The 20,775-nt window shown below is 34.7% G+C and overlaps 1 protein-coding gene across 8 annotated transcripts in view; it reads right to left on the reverse strand.

The window, feature by feature from the left end:
- Positions 1-20,775, reverse strand: part of Bili (FERM domain-containing protein 8 Bili) — a 74,981-nt gene that overhangs the window by 21,203 nt on the left and 33,003 nt on the right. For 7 of the 8 annotated variants that reach the window (XR_011330328.1, XR_011330327.1, XM_069817468.1 and 4 more), the window contains 4 exons: positions 19,810-19,975; positions 16,254-16,415; positions 9,449-9,634; positions 1,623-1,752 (listed from right to left, as the gene is read on the reverse strand). Coding sequence is in view for 6 of the 8 variants with exons in the window: in XM_069817468.1 (XP_069673569.1) it covers positions 1,623-1,752; positions 9,449-9,634; positions 16,254-16,415; positions 19,810-19,975 (644 nt within the window). In the remaining 2 variants the exon portion in view is untranslated. The remainder of the gene's footprint in view (positions 1-1,622; positions 1,753-9,448; positions 9,635-16,253; positions 16,416-19,809; positions 19,976-20,775) is intronic. The other variant, XM_069817469.1, reaches the window with a different exon arrangement.

The raw sequence follows: 20,775 nt of genomic DNA on the forward strand, positions 1-20,775 counted from the left end.
ATATTGCCATATACCTCGTACCTCGCCTCTGGAGAACAAAGTGAAACAGTCCACCTCGCCATGCTTCTAACCATGAGAAAAATTCAATCAGCCAGTGAATTCATGCAGTGAACGTAACGTAATAAACATTAACATATATGGTGAATTGTATTGTTTGTGTCGGCAGCTAAACATCGTACGAATATTTAATGATGTCTCAATCAACTTTCGATTATATCTCGACCCTAGCAGAATCTAAAATCCACATACATAAGCAACAATTTACTGCTGAAGAGAGATTGGTAATATCTCTCAAGTAACAATTATATCTAATAGGAATAATGTACTATAATTAAATTGTATTATTTATTAACAGCAAAAATATTCCACTTTTCACTTTCATAGTTTTCTGTCCAAGGGCAGGTCTTTCACTACAAACCCAGCATTTTTCAATTTCCTATTTTTCATCTTCCGCTTGGTCTCCACATAAAATTCAATGCTGTCTATCATCTTTCTCCTGTTCACATTCCTTCCAGTGTATCCTTAAATTTCAAAACTCATGATTAACTTAAAAACCTTAAGTAATGGAAATATTTTGAAAATGAATATGAAATCAGCACTATGATTTCTATGAGTATTCGCAGTTTTAACAGACAAAAGTTTAGTCTCTTTGCATACAGAAGTTCATCAGGTGAAAGAACTCCTTTAACTCGCCGAAACTCAAAAACTAGGAAAGATTTTGAGTAGTAACCACTTTTAAAAGTAATTTCCATTCTTTCTAAACATTTCTCTTGCTTTAAAAAAGTAAAAAATAAAAAAGTTTGTTGCTTATCAACTTTTGAGGGTGTCACAATACTTATTTTAAATGGAACACTTCGAAGTTAGTTTTTTTTCCCCATCACTTTCAAAAATTATACTGATTTCGAATTTTTCTTCTATGCTTTCCTTAGACATTTATCTATGAATCCTAAAAATTACAGTGCGATTGACTATCATAAGAGCTACGACGTGATAATGTTTAATGGTACGGTGGAGATTGCCCTCATCTCGTCTTTACAGAGCCCTAGATAGAATAATGATGTGTTTTGCAATAACCAAGTAATTACAACGCTAGTTTCAGACAGTTGCATCCTGAAAAATCAAACCAGTTTGATTCCTACTGAATGGCATGGTGCTCGGTGAGATGAACAGCTTCAACATATTTTTACTCATTATGAACTGTTGGTTTGTTTCCTAATTGGCACGTGGCAAGATACAAAGCATGCTGGTTCGAGTTTTCATGGGGAAGAATTTTCTCATGAAATTTCGGCCAAAGTATGGGACAGGTGCCCACCCAGCATCATGATGAAATTGGAATGTACAACAGGAAGCAAAATCCGGTTTCGAAAACCAGCTACAACGAGTGGGGAATTATTATGCTGACTACGCAATATCTCTGTTCTCATTCATCTCTGCTAAGGCATGAAGACGTGAGGCCTTTCTGGACTGTCGCACCACTGAGGACAGACCTTCATTCTGAATTGAAATTCTTAATTTAACTATCACGACAATAGGAGCTTCCCATTCCCCTTCCCCAGTCGTCTCCCTCCCCTCCCAAAATAGTCAAGTATTTCTAAACTTCGGTAAGTATCAAATAAACTCACACACTGAATGTCATCAATAACATACACTCCTTGAGCGTTGATTGCGACCAACACTGGCACATCCTGATGAGTAATGAGGGATGTGAGGCCTCGTACTGGTTGTTCCACTTGTCCTTGAAAGAATGCTCCCCTTGAGAAATGAATGAAACAATGTTAGAAAATGCTCGTAAGAAAAACGCACCGTGAACAATTATAGAGCTATGTTGTTCTGAATTAATTAATAGTAAACAATTTACAGTGTTTCATAATTCATACACAAGAGCAATCTATTAACTAGAGTGAAAGCAAAAATGAACAAAAATGATTTCTTCTTCTTTTTCAAACAGTGAATCTCTCGGAAATCTATAGTTCATTTAATTTGTGTATATATAATCTTCCTCTCTCCCTTCATAACCTCTCACTTGTGAAAAGGTGATCCACATTCATTCTGGTGTCTACATTAAATATTATAACGAATTTTCTATTTCATTTAGGGTCTGCAGAAGTGAGCAACTTTATCTCATTTATAAAAATTACTTACGCATTAAAGTACAGTAGAACTCCGATTATCCGTCACCCTATTAACTGATTGGCGGATTATCCGACTGTCTTTCTCTTGCTCCATTTTTTTTGCTACAGAAACATATGAAATAGATACTATTGTACGTTATATTAGTATATGTGTTTTTTCTACAGATTATTATTACAAGCATTTACACTTACACAGTTTTGGTCTACTGTTCGAGTTGCCATACTCTACAACTTCTATATAAAATCAATTCCATGAGTGTCAAAGAAAACGTGTTGTGCTAAGTATCGAACAAAATGCAAATAATTATGTGGTTTGGGGGTAGAGAAACTGTGGGTCACCTCGCATCACAATACAAGACTGATGTTACAACTGTGCGCGATTTAATAAAAATCAAGGATAAAGTGTATACAGTATGTAAATCTACAACATGAGACCTTTATTATTCCTATCTTTCCACTGACAGCCATTAAAAAGAAGTTCTCTTACCCCTTAAAACACGTCGTTGACAACCGAACTTAAATGAATGAACTTCTGATTCACTACCAAGCTTATTAAACTCAAGACCACGGAGAAAATGACAAAATTTCAGTGTTATTCACTTAGTTTGCAAAAAATATTTTATGGTACGGATTATCCGATTTTTTCGATTAACCGTTCAGTCAATTCCCTTCATTGCCACGGATAATAGGGGTTCTACTGTACAGTGAGGTTAGTTGGGGACACTCGAGTTTTCGTCCTGAGCTGGACCGACTATCAATGTGTTGGTTACCACAAGGAACATGCGCGCGTCTCTGGCACTATTAATCCTACAATCCTAGAAGTTATAATAATTACCAAGCTCACATTCATTGTTCAAAATGTCCTCCATTTACTGCAAACACACATCTGACATCTTTTTATGAAATTTGCCATGATTCTCACAATATATTTGATTAGTGTGTTCAAATCTTTCACCAATCTCGTTTAATTTCTCTTCTGACACAACACAGCATTCTCTTTTCGGTTTTTCGTTTACCGAACCTGTCAGCATGAACTTCTTATAAAGTCTTCTTATTGTACTGACAGCTGGAACAGGTCTCACTTGAAACTTTTTCCGAAATTTTCGTCTTGTCGCCACACAAGATTTTCGTTTCCATAAGTATGTATTGTATAGATAAATATGTTCAAGCAATGAACACGAATGACGCACTATTCCCAGTGATCATGCCATCTCTTAATGGGGAACGGCTCCTGCAAAACCCGATCGTCCCCAACTAACCTAACTGTATAAGATAATGTAATAACAATGGACAACCAAAATATAGTAAAGTTTACTTTGGTTTAAAGTGTGGCTCACGGTATGAAATATATGACTGTCACTCTGCAATTTCCAAAATACTTGGAGCATATTGTGATACAAGACAATTCACTGTTGACTCAGTGCCTAAGACGAGATCACTGTAATATAGTACACAATGCCACTGTAAGAACATGATTCCAAATTATCATTCCAGTAATAATCCATTTCTTATACTGCTTATATTTTTAAGGTATTTTTGTTAATTTACTTATTTTTTACTTTTGTTTTCTTCTTTTATTATTCCTATGGTTAAGTACTTGTTAGCCATTGGCATAGTTCGGTCAGCAAAGGTGCTTGCCTTCTGATCCAGAGCTGTGCTCGGGTGTAGGTTCAATTCCTGCTTGGGTTGATTACCTGACTGGGTTTTTTTTCGAGATTTTCCCCAACAGTAAGACAAATGTCAGGTAATCTATGGCGAATCCTCGACCTCATCTCGCCAAATAACATCTCACTATCACCAATTTCATGTTAAATAATCCAGTAGTTGATACAGCAATCTTTAAATAATCAAGTAAAAAAAAAATTCCCGTTCATTTGAGAATTTATAATTATTTGTTGTTTATTTTATTCTAGTTCATAACTTCTATAAATATTTATTTGCAACAACTGTATAAAATTTAGAAGAACAGTACAGGAAAGAAAAACATAGCTGAAGAGACAAGTCAAAGGCTTTAGAATTGTTTGATTCATATTTATTTCAAAAATCTTTTATGATTTTATAGTAATAACACTAATAACAAACACAAAAGTCAAAGGTTAATTTTTTAAATTGGTTATTTAACAATGCTACATCAACTACTAAGTCATTTAGTGCTGATGGAATTGGTGATAGCGAGATGTATTTACAAGATGAAGGCGAGGATTTGCCATAGATTACCTAACATTCGTCTTACATTTGGGAAAAATCTCGGAAAAAACCCAACCACGTAATCAGCCCAAGTGGAAATCGAACCCATATCCAAATCCAAATGCAGCTCTGGATCAAGAAGAAGTCACAGTTAAGTACCAATCATTATTAGAATAAATGAAATAATTTAACATAATTTATTCATCTTGATTACATACTTTTCATCAGTTTATCACTAAAGATTTGGTGAATTTTTTATGTAAACAACTTTTCTGTGTTAACTGAAACTACAATGACTCCACTGTTGTTGAGTAATGTTCAGCATGCCTGGCCATGAAATGAGCGGGTCTGGGTTCAAATCCTGGTTTAGACAAGTTACCTGGTTCAGGCTTTTTCCGGAGGTTTTCCTCAACCCATTAAGAGCAAATGCTAAGTAACTTCTGGCTCTGGACCCTGGATTCATTTTGCTGGCATTGTCACCTTCATACATAGCAGTTGATAAAACGTCGTAAAATAACCAATTAAAAAACTATGATACAGTAAAACCCCGATTATCCGTCACCCTAGTAACCGATTGATGGATTATCCGACTGTCTTTCTCTCTCGCAGAAAAAAATATGAAGTACTGTACATTAAATCAGCACGAATTTTTTTCTATAGAGTGTGTTTTACAAACCTTTACCCTTACGCTTTATGGTCTACTATTCGAGTGGCCGTACTGTTTAACTTCTATGAAAAATGTCTTCTACAAGTGTCAAAAGAAAACATGTTTTACTATGAAAAAAGTGAAAGTAGGTTTTTTAAGTAGGTTTTAAGTGCAAGTAATTGAGTGGTTTGGAAAAAGAGAAAATGTGGTTCATCTCACATCACAATACGAGATAGGAATTACAATTGTGCGTAATTTAGGGTAATGAAAAACAAAATATGAAGTGTATAAAATTTGTAAATCTACAACATGAGACCTCTACTATTCCTATCTTTCCACAGATGGTCGTCATATGGAGTTTCCTTCAGCATTAAAAACCCGTCGTTGAAAACCAGACTTAAGTACAATAAATAATGTTTTAATAACTGACATCGGAAAATCAAACTTGAATTGCTAAAAAAAGATTTAAATTAGTGAACTTCTGATCCAATAGTTATCATATTAAAAGAGATCATGGAGGAAATTACGAAAATATTATGTAGCTACTTAGTTTATGAAAACTTTTATGGTACAGATTATCCGATTTTTTCAATTAACCGTTCACTCACCCCCCTTCATTACCACGGATAATAGAGGTTCTACTGCAGTAATGTACCTTTATTAATGACTAGTTTCGGCTTGATGTCGGCCATTTTCAGATTTCTTGGTTTCTTCTTTTGATGCCTTGGTAGTGGAGTGTGTTTTTGATTGGTACAAATAGACTGTGCATTTTGAAATTTAATTGTGTTGAGAATATGTGGTGGATGTGTTTTATTATGTCTGTATATTTCGTATTGTTCTACAGTAGCGTGCAAATTAATCCGAACAACGTAATTACTTATGCAAAAACACTCAAACGGGATAAAAAAAGGATCTAAGACATACCTCAGTAATCTATGTGGCCTCCCTTGTTCCTAATAACAGCTCTGAGACGATTTGGCATGGATTCCACTAATTTCCCACAAATATTCTTCATTTCTTCATCGCGAAACCATACACCAATGAGGGCAGAAATCATCATCTCCTTTGTAGAACAATCCATTTTTTGCATTCTTCTTTTGCAAATTGACCAGAAGTTCTCAATGGGGTTGATGTCGGGTGAGTTGCCTGGCCAGGGGAGTACCTGAATATTCTTCTTGTTGAAGAATTCTGTAGTTTTTCGAGACGTATGGCATGGTGCCAGGTCTTGTTGGAACACACCTCTGCCATCCGGAAATGATTTTTGCAGCTGGGGTACGATTCTGGTTTCCAATAAGTGAATATATTGTCAGAATTCATCATTCTCTTGATAGGTATTAATGCTCCAGGTCCTTCATGTGTAAACAACCCCAAAACATTACTTTAGGGGGGTATTTGGGTGCTTGTTGGAGATGAGCTGCTGTTACTTTTTCGGATCCTTTCTGTACGTAAGAAACACGGTGGCCATGGACCTCGAAATGAGACTCATCGGAAAAAAGTACATTCTTCCAGTCATTCACTATCCAGTGTTGATGTAATTTTGCCCACATTAAGCGTTTTTTGCACATAACAGGGGTTAGCAGTTGCTTCTTAATAGGCTTACGAGCCCTTCGTCCAGCTTCCAAAAGCCTACGCCGCACTGTTGTGACGTGAATATTCGCCCCAGTGGTAGCCATTAACTCGCAGGTTAAGTCGACAGCAGTTAGTCTAGGATTTAATTTACTTTTCCTGACAATTAACGATCATCTGCAGGTGAAGTCTTCCTTTTCCGGCCATAGTTTCCTTTTTTCTGAGGTGTGATGGATACAGTCTCCCTTTATCGTTTTATGATCGAATTAACAGTAGCCAAACCGATGTGACATTCTGCAGCAATTTGCCTCTGTGTCATAGAAGAATGCTCTGATAATGTTATACAAAATGACAGGCAAAATATCACATATTATAAAAAAAATAATGACAGACCTTCAACAATGGAATTACACGTACTACAGATGTCAATTAAAGCGGTATGAGCAGCTGTGAGGCCAACAATGACAGAAAATGTAAAAATATGTCGTGTTCGGATTAATTTGCACGCTACTGTAGTTTCTGGCTTTTCGGTTCAATATGTAAGATTTCCATATCTGTTTGTTTGTTGCTCTGTTACTGTGGTTGGTGTTGGTGATGTGTTCTCAGTATGAGGAAGTATTATGTGATTTGGTTATGCTCCTTGTTTCATATCCTTGTATTCATAGAAGGAACACACCACAACCATAACCAAATTACACAATACTTCCACATATTCAGAACACATCACCAACACCAACCTTAACTACAACGACATAGAAACAGACATAGAAATCCTACATATTGAACCGAAAAGCCAGAAACTAAACACATTAGAACAGTATGAAATATACAAACATCCTGAAACACATCCACCACATATTCTCAACATACAATTAAAATTGAGAACGTAAGTCTATTTGACATAACACTACTAATCAAAAACACAACCACCAACAAGACATCAAAAGAAGAAACTGGAAATAAGCAGAGACCTCATTAGGAATCTGAAGATGGCAGACATCAAGCTGAAACTAGTCATTAACTAAGATAAATTACCATCATAGTTTCAACTAACACAGTTGTTTATATAAAAAATTTACTGAATTTTTAATCAGATCATTCTTGAGGTCAACATTTTCATAGCTGTTCTTTTATATTTAGTGCATGCTGAATTCAGAAATGTAACTCATTTTGCTCAGTCAGGTCAGATTTTCTTGCCATCGCATTTCTTAAAAAGATGGTATTTCAGAAATAAACTGTATCTTATAGTTAATAAACTAGGTATATTAATTATGGTTTCAAGTCAGACTTACATTTGTGTAAAGCAGTAAAAATATGTATATGGAATGAAACAAGAACACCATTATTGTGGAAGGAAGGACCTTTTCAAGGACTTTCGTGCGTGTTTTGCATCTGTAACATTCCTTTTGAGGTACTAGCAATAGCTTGCCAGTGTGTTCACATCCCAACGACCCTGGTACCTCTCTTCCTTCACTTGAATGTCTCTCTATGAAAGCGCTTCCCTTGCTCCTCTCTGTATTCTCCACAGTTTCCAGGAAAGTAATCTAAATTCGAACTTAGGAAGTACATCTTTATGGACATACACTCACCAAGAGCCTGGTAGCTTCGCAGGAGTTTCAACAGCATCTTTGTATTCTGGGCTCCTATGGTTGCCAAGAAAGATCTTAATAGACTTCAATATGAGCCAGGCATTCCTCTCTTTATCCTCTTTATCATCATCGAATTTAGCATCATTCATAAGCTTCCTGATTTGAGGATTTGCTATTAGTTTGACCTCACTGACACGTGGAAACTTCTGAGTTAGGAAAGCAAGAGCTCTACTTTTTTTGTTGAGGTCTTGACAAAATTTTTCATTAGGTCAAATTTGATGTGCAGTGGCAAAAATAGAATTTTTTTGAGGACCCACGAGAGCTTCTGACAGAACACTGTGTGAACCTAGTTTCAGACTAGTCTTGCATCCCAGATACGTTCAACGAAGTGCAGCACACACGAGGTGCGAAAGGTTGGTCCTGATCACCAATTATGACACAAAAGTAGGCATTACATTACATTACATTACATTACATTTTCTTCACAAAAGAAGTGATTTTAAATTTCCGATCTGGCATGATGACTTTACCACAAATGTAGTGAAATCAGTCTGGGTAAGTCTTGCACTTTCTATTCATTTTTAAGAACATTCCTTAAATCAGTCTAATCACTGAGGAAGCTCAAGTCAGACTACATGGGGCTGTAAGAAAGAAGGTGATTTTACCCCCCCCCCCCCCCCTCTCCTACTGAGTTGCAAGCTATGGCCCGTATCAAGTGTGATTTTCAAGATCTGAAACAGGGATGAAATTTCTTGAAAAGGCCCTTTCTTCCACATTAACTGTATTTATGTACTATATAATATATTTAACGTACATCTGATGTGAATTGAAGTCTGTTTTGTGATAGTAAACATACTATTTTCTTACCTGCTACACATTTTATTTCTGTAAATACTTACAAAGTAAAATCTTAGCTAGTAAAAAAAACCTGACCTGACTGAGCAAAATTACTTTTTTTTTTAATTCTGCATGCAAGGAATATAAAAGGTCAGTTATAAAATCCTTGACCTTAGAAAAAAAGTTTTGAAACGCAGACCATTCTGAATACCCCACCCAATAATTTGAAAACAAAATTCGATTATGCCACCTACAGTACATACAAAAAACAAGAATAAAACAAGGAAAAATGATCAAATTCAACTTCGATGTATAACAAACAAGTACAAGTGAAGGGTCGGACTTGCAAAGTACTTAACTGATTTAACTATTTCAGCAAAAACATTTCAATAATCCTTCAGATTTCACACTGCATAAAGTCTTTTTTTTCCGACAAATTCTAAAATAAAATAAATTTACGAGTAATTATATCTGAAATATATTATATTTACCCGTAATAAGGCAAGGACCAGCAGAATTCCAGGTATTTGCGAACAAGTTTCCTAACAGGTGTACTAGTTGGTATCCTCTTAAACTGCTCCAATAGACGTACTTCAGGTGAATTTTTGCCGCTGATTCGAAGCCAGGACCAGGTGCTGCGACTTACGTGTGCAGGTAGAAATTTACATTGTTGTTCTCTGAGAAATTAATTTTGATGTTATTAAAGCTGTAGTTAATATCAAAAGAAATGAAATCATTCGCAGAAATATAAATTATGAAAGTAGACCTACTTCAATGAGAAACAGCGTAGTTCAGAATGTTAACTAAATATAATGAACTAAATATTTTCAAAATATTCATACTGCCTAGTAAACGAACCACATTCGAATTGTTTACATACCAGAATGCAGCATATAATTATACAGAGTGGAAGGGACTTCAATGACAAAACTTTCAGACGTAATTACTTGTAAGAAGTGAAATAAAAATGTCTAATCCAAAATTTCAAGAATAGTGACAGAAATTATTATGACAATGATAGAGAAAGCAGCCGGTTATATCTTGTTTTTAAGATTTTATTTGGATTCTTATCTCTTGCACTATTTTTGTATGTTGGTATTGTAATTCATAACTGCATGTATTGCTGCTCTCGAGTCAGATAAGATTACTTTGTTTTCTTTTACTGATGGTCTGTATATTATATTTTTGATAGTTAGTTCTATTGCTTTAAGTTTTTCATCAAAGTATTTTCATTGTGTCCTAAAGCTGAATACTGAGAAAAGAATTGATAGAATTACGGTATATACTCCTGCTTGTTGTTTGTTCCTTAGATAGGATTCATCTGTTTATATTCTTCGTCACTTTTGTTCTGGATACCTTTCCTAAGGCGTCTTGATTGCATTTGTCATGTTCATCTGGCAGATCCAGTTGTTTGCTGGTTTAGCATATTAGATATGTTTCTGTCCTGATGCTAAATGTAGTCTAACACACTGATTAAGATGATAGATGACATCAATTTTGCTGCTATATTTAAGGTAATTATTTGTTGTTATTATTATTATTATTATTATTATTATTATTATTACATCAGCTTCTTGTTTATGCAGATGACATGAATATGTTAGGAGAAAATACACAAACGGTTAGGGAAAACACGGAAATTTTACTTGAAGCATGTAAAGCGATCGGTTTGGAAGTAAATCCCGAAAAGACAAAGTATATGATTATGTCTCGTGACCAGAATATTGTACGAAATGGAAATATAAAAATTGGAGATTTATCCTTCGAAGAGGTGGAAAAATTCAAATATCTTGGAGCAACAGTAACAAATATAAATGACACTCGGGAGGAAATTAAACGCAGAATAAATATGGGAAATGCGTGTTATTATTCGCTTGAGAAGCTCTTATCATCCAGTCTGCTGTCCAAAATTCTGAAAGTTACAATTTATAAAACAGTTATATTACCGGTTCTTCTGTATGGTTGTGAAACTTGGACTCTCACTCTGAGAGAGGAACATAGGTTAAGGGTGTTAGAGAATAAGGTGCTTAGGAAAATATTTGGGGCTAAGCGGTATGAAGTTACAGGAGAATGGAGAAAGTTACACAACACAGAACTGCACGCATTGTATTCTTCACCTGACATAATTAGGAACTTAAAATCCAGACGTTTGAGATGGGCAGGGCATGTAGGACGTATGGGCGAATCCAGAAATGCATATAGAGTGTTAGTTGGGAGACTGGAGGGAAAAAGACCTTTAGGGAGGCCGAGACGTAGATGGGAGGATAATATTAAAATGGATTTGAGGGAGGTGGGGTATGATGATAGAGACTGGATTGATCTTGCATGGGATAGGGACCGATGGCGGGCTTGTGTGAGGGCGGCAATGAACCTTCGGGTTCCTTAAAAGCCATTTGTAAGTAAGTATTATTATTATTATTATTATTATTATTATTATTATTATTTTGGTCTCCTGGGTACTGTTTGTCTCTCAAAAATTTGTTTCTATCCATACTTCAGTGGCCTGTAACACAACAGTTATTACAAATTATCAACTAACGATACTGATAAAACTTCATTTATATGTTGTCATAGGGATCTCAAGAAAAAAAAAAAGTCTTGAAGAACGTAAGATTATTTGTAAGAAATCTTAGCTGCTTAGAGCCAAATCTGGCTGATGTATTATATTTCAAACGTCAATCCAGAAAATTTTATAAAATTTACTTATCTTGTTCTTCTTGTGTGATCTTTGTTTAATAACATAAATAAAAAAAAAGGAGTCTTATTTTGGACTGCTTGCTTTTGTTTGCTCATAAGGAATAAATCATGCCCCCAAATAGTAATAACTATTCCATAAGAATTTGTTCAGCTACACCAAAATATTTTCAGTTTAAAACAATCTTAGAGTAGTTTTATTCAGTGCGGTCACAGCTTTGGCACTGGATTCTCATTGTTTAATTAATATGTTCCATTTTTTTCCTTTCATGCGACAAGCTGTGAGGTGGGAGTTCGCCCACTTATTTCTCTTTCCTCTCTGGATAAATTCTCCCACTTGCATATAACTGGTTTACTGAAACTAGCAATATGCTGGGACTAGCATGGGTAACTTCAAATTTCCACGAATTTCAAAGCAGGCCACGTTTAACAATGAATACATACTATATTTTTCTGTTCTTACATTTCCACTTCAAACATTATTTCAAGCAAAATTGATTTAGAACATGCAATAAAGTTTCACATCTCCCGGGATTTAAAATACAATTGCATTATGTGTTGTTATTTTCTAATGCTGGACACTTGACAATGAGGCCATTCGTCCTTTTGCACTTCAATATTTTTCGTAGATGGTTTCTTTGGGGAGTTTGTGTAAATGAAAAATGTATATCCGAAATAAATTACTATGGAAAGTATTGGAATTTTAATGGAACCTCAGACAAAAAACGACTGTGTAAAAAAAAAAAAAAAAAAAAAAAAAAAAAAAAAAAAAAAAAAAATGCGAAACATATAAAAGAAGTTTTACTGTAGTAGTTATATGAATAAAACTTTGTGCTTAATAACATTTTCCTCTAAATACTATAACAAAAGCAAAATGTTCTACTAATACAAAATTGAAAAGATTAATATATTTCCATATTTTCATTGCTTATGAAATGTAGCCAACATTGTGTTATGCAGTCAAGAAGCTTCCTCACTTCTTCATGCCCAGGCGCATGAAATAAAAGTACATGGGTAATGACCACAGTACTATTATATGAGTCATTGAGAGGTAAAGTGGTACAACGCGAATTTATGTAATGTTCGGGAATTTAACCCCTTCAGGCCTGCTGTACATTATAATGTACATTGTTTCTTTTTTTTCTTTTTTTGAATGTCTTCGATAATTTTAAATATTTTGAAAAATTCAATATGATAGAAATGGAGAATATTATTTTTGGAACATTTCTATATCTGAATTAAAAATAAAATGAAAAATTTTGGGGCCCCAGGGGTCAAAATTGTCCCCAAATTTCGATTTTCTGTGAGGACTTGATTTGGGAATTTTGGATCCCCAGAATGATTGTGAGACCAGTTTTTTTTTTTTTTTTTTTTTAATATAAATTCAGGTCTGAAGGTGTTAAGATTTTGTGTTTGCATGCATTTAAAATAGTCGTTAGTATTTTTCGTAAATCATCATCATCATCATCATAATCATCATCGGCGGCAAGGATTAGACCTATTGGCCTGTTTTGTCTCAGAATTGTTCATGCCATCTTTTCAGAGGGCAACCCACTTTCCTCTTCCTATAGTGTTATAACTTATAACGGAGCACAGTTTTTGTTAATCTATTATTCGACATACATTGTACATGGTCCCTCAAATTTATTCTGTTCTGGCATGAACTTTCCTTGTGAATTTTAGTAATTAAATGTCCCCTGGCCATGTTACAAGCGCTGTGCAGGGTTGCATCTCTAAGCTTCTATCCCATCTTCTCTGTGTATCAACCCCTACAGAGAAGGGTTGCTACTTCCACTCTTAAGCCATGGTGATGATCACTTGATCCCACAATGCCTCGCAAACAGCTGTAGTCTTCAGCGTAGCCCTGACAAGGGGTCTTCACAAGGTGCTATCAGACAGAGTCAGCTGGACCAAGGTTTTCTAACGAGGTGTTATTCCTCTCCCTCCACCTTTATCATCTGTGCTTGGCACCGGCTATGGTGGAGTTCTCATTTTCATAAATAAATATTTCCATCATATTATATGGTATCAAAATTATACTTTGTCTTTCTTCAAAAACCGATAGATGGGGCCCAAAATACAAGGAACTGCATTTCCAATAAATAACTAGATGGAAACTGTGGTAAAGTGATATAACTCAATTACATACCACTATTCCTCTCAGTAACATTGTCCATAATACTCTCCTACTGAGCCTTAGATTTTTTATTTTTTACATTTATTTTAAATTTTAATGTTTTTATCCATCTATACCTCCTAACCTAGGGAAAGGGGGTGGGATTGGATAGTTCAACTTCAATAAAAATATTTTTTACAATAACGAAACACCTCTTTATTTTGTTAATCACATAAAAAATATATTTTTTTATCATCAACTTTCATTAAGAATAGTGGTAAGATTACTGAATTAACAAAATACAGATGTATGTTAATGACAGAACTTTAAGGAATGTTCAGAATTTGGAACTCTTTTGCAAACGTAAATTCAATAATGAGAAAACTTAATACGGTTGTCCCTACTTTCAAAATATAAAAATGGATCGGAATCTAACAAATTTTCCACAGTTTGTAATCCAAGGAAATAGTGGTGCTGGTTCGGCGGTATCCATTGAAGAAGTTCAAGCATGTCCTTCATTGCACTCATCACTGGCCTAGGCATACAATAGTTTCATCAGTCAGTTGAGTTTATTAATCTGCTAGATCTTTTTCTGGCTCTTTTCCCACAGTCCACACATGAGAAACTGAATCGCTACCGTAAAATGGGGTGAATAGGGACAGCACTGTGGAAAAAAGTTATTTTGGACGATAATTACTATACAATATGGGGTAAACATGTAACAGTTAGCCATTTCTAATCCTGGGATTGTTTGTTATGTTGCATGCCTGTCGATTATTTCGAATTTCGATGTATTTGCTGCTGGCAGGCATGCTAAATTATATCTGCTGTTTTTCAAAGTACACGCATTGTATTCTTCACCTGACATAATTAGGAACATTAAATCCAGACGTTTGAGATGGGCAGGGCATGTAGGACGTATGGGCGAATCCAGAAATGCATATAGAGTGTTAGTTGGGAGGCCGGAGGGAAAAAGACCTTTAGGGAGGCCGAGACGTAGATGGGAGGATAATATTAAAATGGATTTGAGGGAGGTGGGATTTGATGATAGAGAATGGATTAATCTTGCTCAGGATAGGGACCAATGGTGGGCTTATGTGAGGGTGGCAATCAACCTCCGGGTTTCTTAAAAGCCAGTAAGTAAGTAAGTACACACACACACACACACACATATATATATATATATATATATATATATATATATATATATATATATATAGTGGGGAAACTTCTATTGCGGATTAATTCTTACTTCGTGACTATAGCTGAAACCATAATCAGGTAATTATATACAGTAAAATCCTTCGTATCTGTCATCCAAATAACCGGCAATGCCAAAATAACGGCACGTTTGGTAAGTGAACAATGAACAGTCGGACATAAACGTTGCTTTTGCCAAGCAAAAGTAATGAATAACGAACTGTTACAAACACTGCATACATTAATTACAAGTATCTGTGATTTTTTCATTTTAGATGGTTTTATCTGTATTATACTGGTATTTCATTGATGCATAGTACGTCTAAACTGGTACAAACATCCAGCAGTGACAACATACCAGTATTAAGCATATGCAGTTTTCATTTCTTTTTAGTTTTTGAAAATACTGAAGAAATACTAAATTGAACGGTTTTAGGAGATATAATTAATAATTTTTGCACAAATTCACATAAAATGGCTATTTGCCTTTTGTAATTGAGGAGAGTTTTTCCGAAAATCGATATCTACCTGAACTGTAGTTTTGACACATTTAAGTTTTTGTCTGCAAGTAATAATCAATTTCTCAGAAATAATTGTTTTCGGCCTATGTGATTTCATTTATCACTCCATCTTATGTAAGAGAATATTCACGAAGAAAACTGTTAGAACAGACTGTATGTACATCACTATTTTGTGTTACTTTTGCAAATACAGATCATTCATGAGACTTTCAGTAAAAATTGTTATATTTCAACTGCATAATAAATATTGTTTACTGAACTGACTTGTAGGCAATAAATATTAATGAAATCCGTTAAATAGGTTAGCAGCAATCAGACAGCAAGTCGATAAGAAGTTTCTCAGCATCAGGGATGGTGGAAACTTTTATTTCCATGAAAATCTAGAAACCTATTTTTCAAGTATCTCTTCTTGGGTGGGGGAGGGGGGGGGGACTAATGAAAACAGACATGTGGTGTTCAAACGTAATTTGTCTCATTTTGAAATCCATATTCACAGTTAACTTTGTCATTGAATTCCCTTTCACTATGTATGTATGTATATAGAAATATAAATGCAATAATTTTCATAAAGATGCATTATTGCAGCAATTAAAACAGTCTTCATGAAACAAAGGAATGAAAAAAAAAGAAGGGACGAAAAAATTGATATTAGTACAAATTCATATGGCAAATTAAAAGAAGAGTATATTATACCTATGCATATAAAAATAAATATCCAATATTGGCGAAACCTTTGTGATGTTTCAGATAATGAAGTGATCATACCTGAAAAACTGTGTTGTATGAACCTGAGGATTATAAGGGCCCAATTCAATACGAGCTTGAATACCACCCAACATGATATAGTGTGATACTTCACATGGATATCGACCTTCTAAAATATTATACCTTGCTTCTTCATAAAGAAGGTCCAATAGCTTCTGATCTCTGTAAATAAATATATATTAAAAATAAAAACTCAACAGCAGTGTTTAATACAGAACATACTTCAAGATCAACATTTTATCAATTCTCTACTACCTTTGAATTACAATCTATGAGGATCATTAAAAAGTAATGCCCCACATTTTTTTCTCAGAATACATTTAATGAAAATTGTTTCAGTTTGGTGACAATGTAAATAAATGTTTCATCTTCACTTCTATTTTTCTACAAAGGCTCCATTGCTTTGTACAGCCTTATGTCAACGTGGAATGAATGCATATATTCCTTGCCGATACCAGCTCTTGTCCTGCGTGTGTAGTCACTTCCTCACTGCATCAATTACACTGTTGTCACTTTCAAAATGAGTTCCACGCAAAACATCTTTAAGAGACCCAAAGAGGTGAAAGTCCGATGGTGACAGATCTGAGCTGTAGGGTGCATGAGGCAGCATGGTCCAGCCCATTTTGGTGATGTGTTTCCAGATTCACAGACTTACGTGAGGGCATGGATTGTCATGCTGGAGCAACATTTCTGCTGGATTCTTGCCAGGCTGTACTTGCCAAAAATGTTTCTTGAGCTTGTTCAGGGTGTCAATATATGCATCTGAGTTAATGGTTGCTCCTCTTGGCATCATATCCATAAGAATGATTCCTTCACAATCCCAAAAGACAGTAACCACGACTTCCTGTAAGGGGGGCTGTCTTGAATTTCTTTTTTCTGGGCAATTGAGGATGATGCCACTCCATTGACTGCATTTTTTTCTCCAGCTGAATATGATACGCTCAAGTTTCGTCATTTGTAATGATCCAAGACAAAAAGATCTCCCCTTCGACTTCAAAGCACTCCAACAATTCAGAGGAAATGGCTTTTCTCTGCAGTTTGTTGTCTACAGTGAAACTTCGTTGAAACCATTTTCAGCAGACATTTGAATATCCGAGAGCCTCAGTAATTGAACAAACACTTCCAATGTTTATTGACAGCTGTAGGGCCATCTGTTGTGATGTGCCAATTTGCGTGAATAATGACATCAGCGCAATTTATCATGTATAGAGTGTTGGGCATCCAGCATATGGCAGATCTCGGTTTTTGTGCTTCTTGATGCCTGAACTCTTTGAGTCCACCACCTAACAATGCTCCTATCAACTGCACGACTACCATACACTGCACATAAACGTTAATGGATGTTAATTACTTTTGTTTTTGAGAATCAAAACTTCAATTACTACATGTGTGGGAGAAACATCAGATTTCAAGCTCTCAAAAGTGCACTTTTCTATCTTTGTTAATGGCCAAGAAAAAAAAATGTGAGGCATTACTTTTTGAATGACCTTCGTATTTGCAATCAATAATGGAATAAAGATTAAAGAAAAATATCTTAATAAAGCAGAAGGAATAGCATATTATTCCAATTGAGAATCATTCATTAAGTGAGCTTTCATACAAAAGAATTCAACTTGAGAAATCTTGCACTGAAATCAATGAAGTGAAATAATTTAAACAATTTACGTAACTTTCAATAGATGAATTTAATTATTTCATAGGCAGTGCATAGTAAAATAAACATACTTCACACAACATGAAAGTTCTGAGTTATGTACAGTTAAACAGTTAAATATTTTTCAGTGGTCTAATACAATGCCATTTTTAAGCTCAGCAATAGTCTGCAAGCAGGCCACATAGTGGTGGAGACTTACGGACTTTCCCTCTGTCTGGGAAACATGAAATGTACCTTCCCATAATAAAACACATCTGGATATTACTTATAGGAAAAATCGGTTTATTCTTAAGTCATGTCCGGTCAGGTTAAGATAAAGGTTCTGTGCCACAATTAGTTGATCAGTTACTGACAATCAGTTGAGTACAATCATATCAAGTGTATGGTAAAATACCAGAATACTGATTATTTACGAAACTAGTGAGAAAACTGAGTCATTGAGGAAAAGAAGAAAATTGTTTCAGGGAGAATTCCATATCACTATTGCCAACAGAACTACGAAATATGGGATTATAAATAAATAAAAAAAAAAAGTAATTTATTTTAGACAAGAAAATGAAAACAGGTGCTCAGAGAAGAGAGGCTGACACTGCAAATTACTTTTCCAATCACACGTTAATGTGATTTTCATCTGTGGGGAAATAGAAAGAACAAATTGTCTTGAGTACACTCTTACACTTCAGAAGAAATGAAAAACAATATTAAGGGGAAAAATGTTTCTCATGAGCTCTCAACTCCCTCTGTAAATTCTAACTTTTTAAAAGGTACCAATTATGTCTTTGATGTAGATAGAGAATGTTTCCAGCAACTGCTATGAGCAGAGAGAGAATTATTTTTACTGCATTAATAAATTACTTGGTTTTCTACCCAGAGTTATGATGCATGTTCCACAGGCCGAGTGTGGTCTTTGCCAGTAAGTGGCCTTTTTGAAATCTGTTGAGTAGCTTAAAAATGGTACTGTAGTTACCGTGCATGACTCTGGACATGGATTCAATACCAGCAGAGGGCGATGTATTTTCAGGCAGAAAAATCATACGTGTAGCTTCCATCGGATGAGGAAGTAAAGCTGTTGATTACAAGTAGTGGATTGATTGCATGTAAAAGATCTCTTTGTTCATGAATAAAGATGAAAAAATTATAATCCCCATGCCCACCATTACTCCGTTCTGAACTCTAGGTAATGCATCATGTGATCCTGATAACAATTCAGGAGTCCACCGCTGGAGAGTAATGGTTAGCATGTCTGACCGTGAAACGAGCAGGTCCAGGTTCAAATCCTGGTTGGGACAAGTTAAATGATTGAGGTTTTTTTCGGGATTTTCCCTCAACACATTAAGAACAAATGCTGAGCAACTTTCATTGCTGGACCCTGAACTCATTTCACTGGCACTATCACTTGCATTTCATTCAGACCATAAATAACCATTGCAGTTGATAAAGTGTCGTAAAACAAACCAATTAAAAAACTGAGGAAACCTCTTATGATGAAGAATAGAAACATATTAATTGATAACTGCTATCCAGAGAAACCTATATGTAATGATCCTGCTGATATACTATTGCTTACATGTCAAGTGCTCAGCAATAGGCACTAGCCAGTTATATGAAATATATAATGAGAAAATAATTTCAATTTAAGTCACAACAGTAACTTTTCTAAATAAAACATGACGGCATATTATAAATGTAGAAACAACTAAAGACTAAGTGCAGAAAATAATGAAATACTAGTAAAACTTTAGCCTTATGCTATGAACAGACCAAATAATAATAATAATAATAATAGTAATAATAATAATAATAACAATAATAATAATAATAACAATAATAATAATAACAATAATAATAATAATAATAATAATAATAATAATAATAATAATAATAATAATAAATCTTACTAACTTAATTTTTTCTTCATCTCTCTTTGAGAAGAAGACATTGCGTTGAAAGGAAAGAACTGGTTCATCTCTTTCTATTCGGGACTCTGATGCAGTGCTATACTGAGAGACTAATGTTCTCCATTTCCGACAAATTTCGTACGGTTTGTGATGTGGTTTCAGTTGCAGTTCTGAAAACAGTGTCATAAAATAAGTAGGTATATAACACTATGTTTAAATAAAACACAAGTGAGACAACATGCAACAGCAATGGATTACAGTTAATTTATGAAAAAATAGTAGTTCCCGATATAGTACAAAATTTACCTTCTTACTTGTATCATTCATTACACATTACAATTTTTTTGTTTCATTCTGTTCGATGTTTTACATATTCTCATATTGAAATTGTTGTATCTGCCATTGGCAGTTACATCACAATTGCGATATGACTTTCTCCATTTATTTCATAGGTGGTAGTCATTAACAAAAATGGTGAAGTGGTGCCAGGAGAAGCAGGAATATCGTGAGAAAATCTGTACCAATACAGTTTTTGTTTACCACTAATCCTTGAACACTTCAAGATTTGAATTCAGGTCTCTATCACGAATATCAAATGCACTAACCATTTGGTTAACACTATGCTAATTTTCACATAAATTTTTATACAAAAATTGATACGTTTTTCTATCATTCTATATACAGAGTGATTGATGGCTAATGTCCATAACTTCAGAGATGAGCCCTGAGGTTACTATGGTAAAAAGAGTTCCTATAAATTTGTGCACCAAGTTTTTAATGGATGCAAATGTTATCGAAGGTTTTATTTCTCAAAAGCAAAATTTCAGTGAATTCCACCACACTGTGGAATCAATGACAATGAGATTGTTTCTGTGAGGTTCCTATTTGAGTACATAGTTGTTTAGTCTCATATCCCACATAATTTTGTATTTGCAATACAAGTCAAGAAATTTAAGTATATAGTATGCTT

Source organism: Periplaneta americana, chromosome 17, assembly GCF_040183065.1.
Source record: "Periplaneta americana isolate PAMFEO1 chromosome 17, P.americana_PAMFEO1_priV1, whole genome shotgun sequence".
Lineage (NCBI taxonomy): Eukaryota > Metazoa > Arthropoda > Insecta > Blattodea > Blattidae > Periplaneta > Periplaneta americana.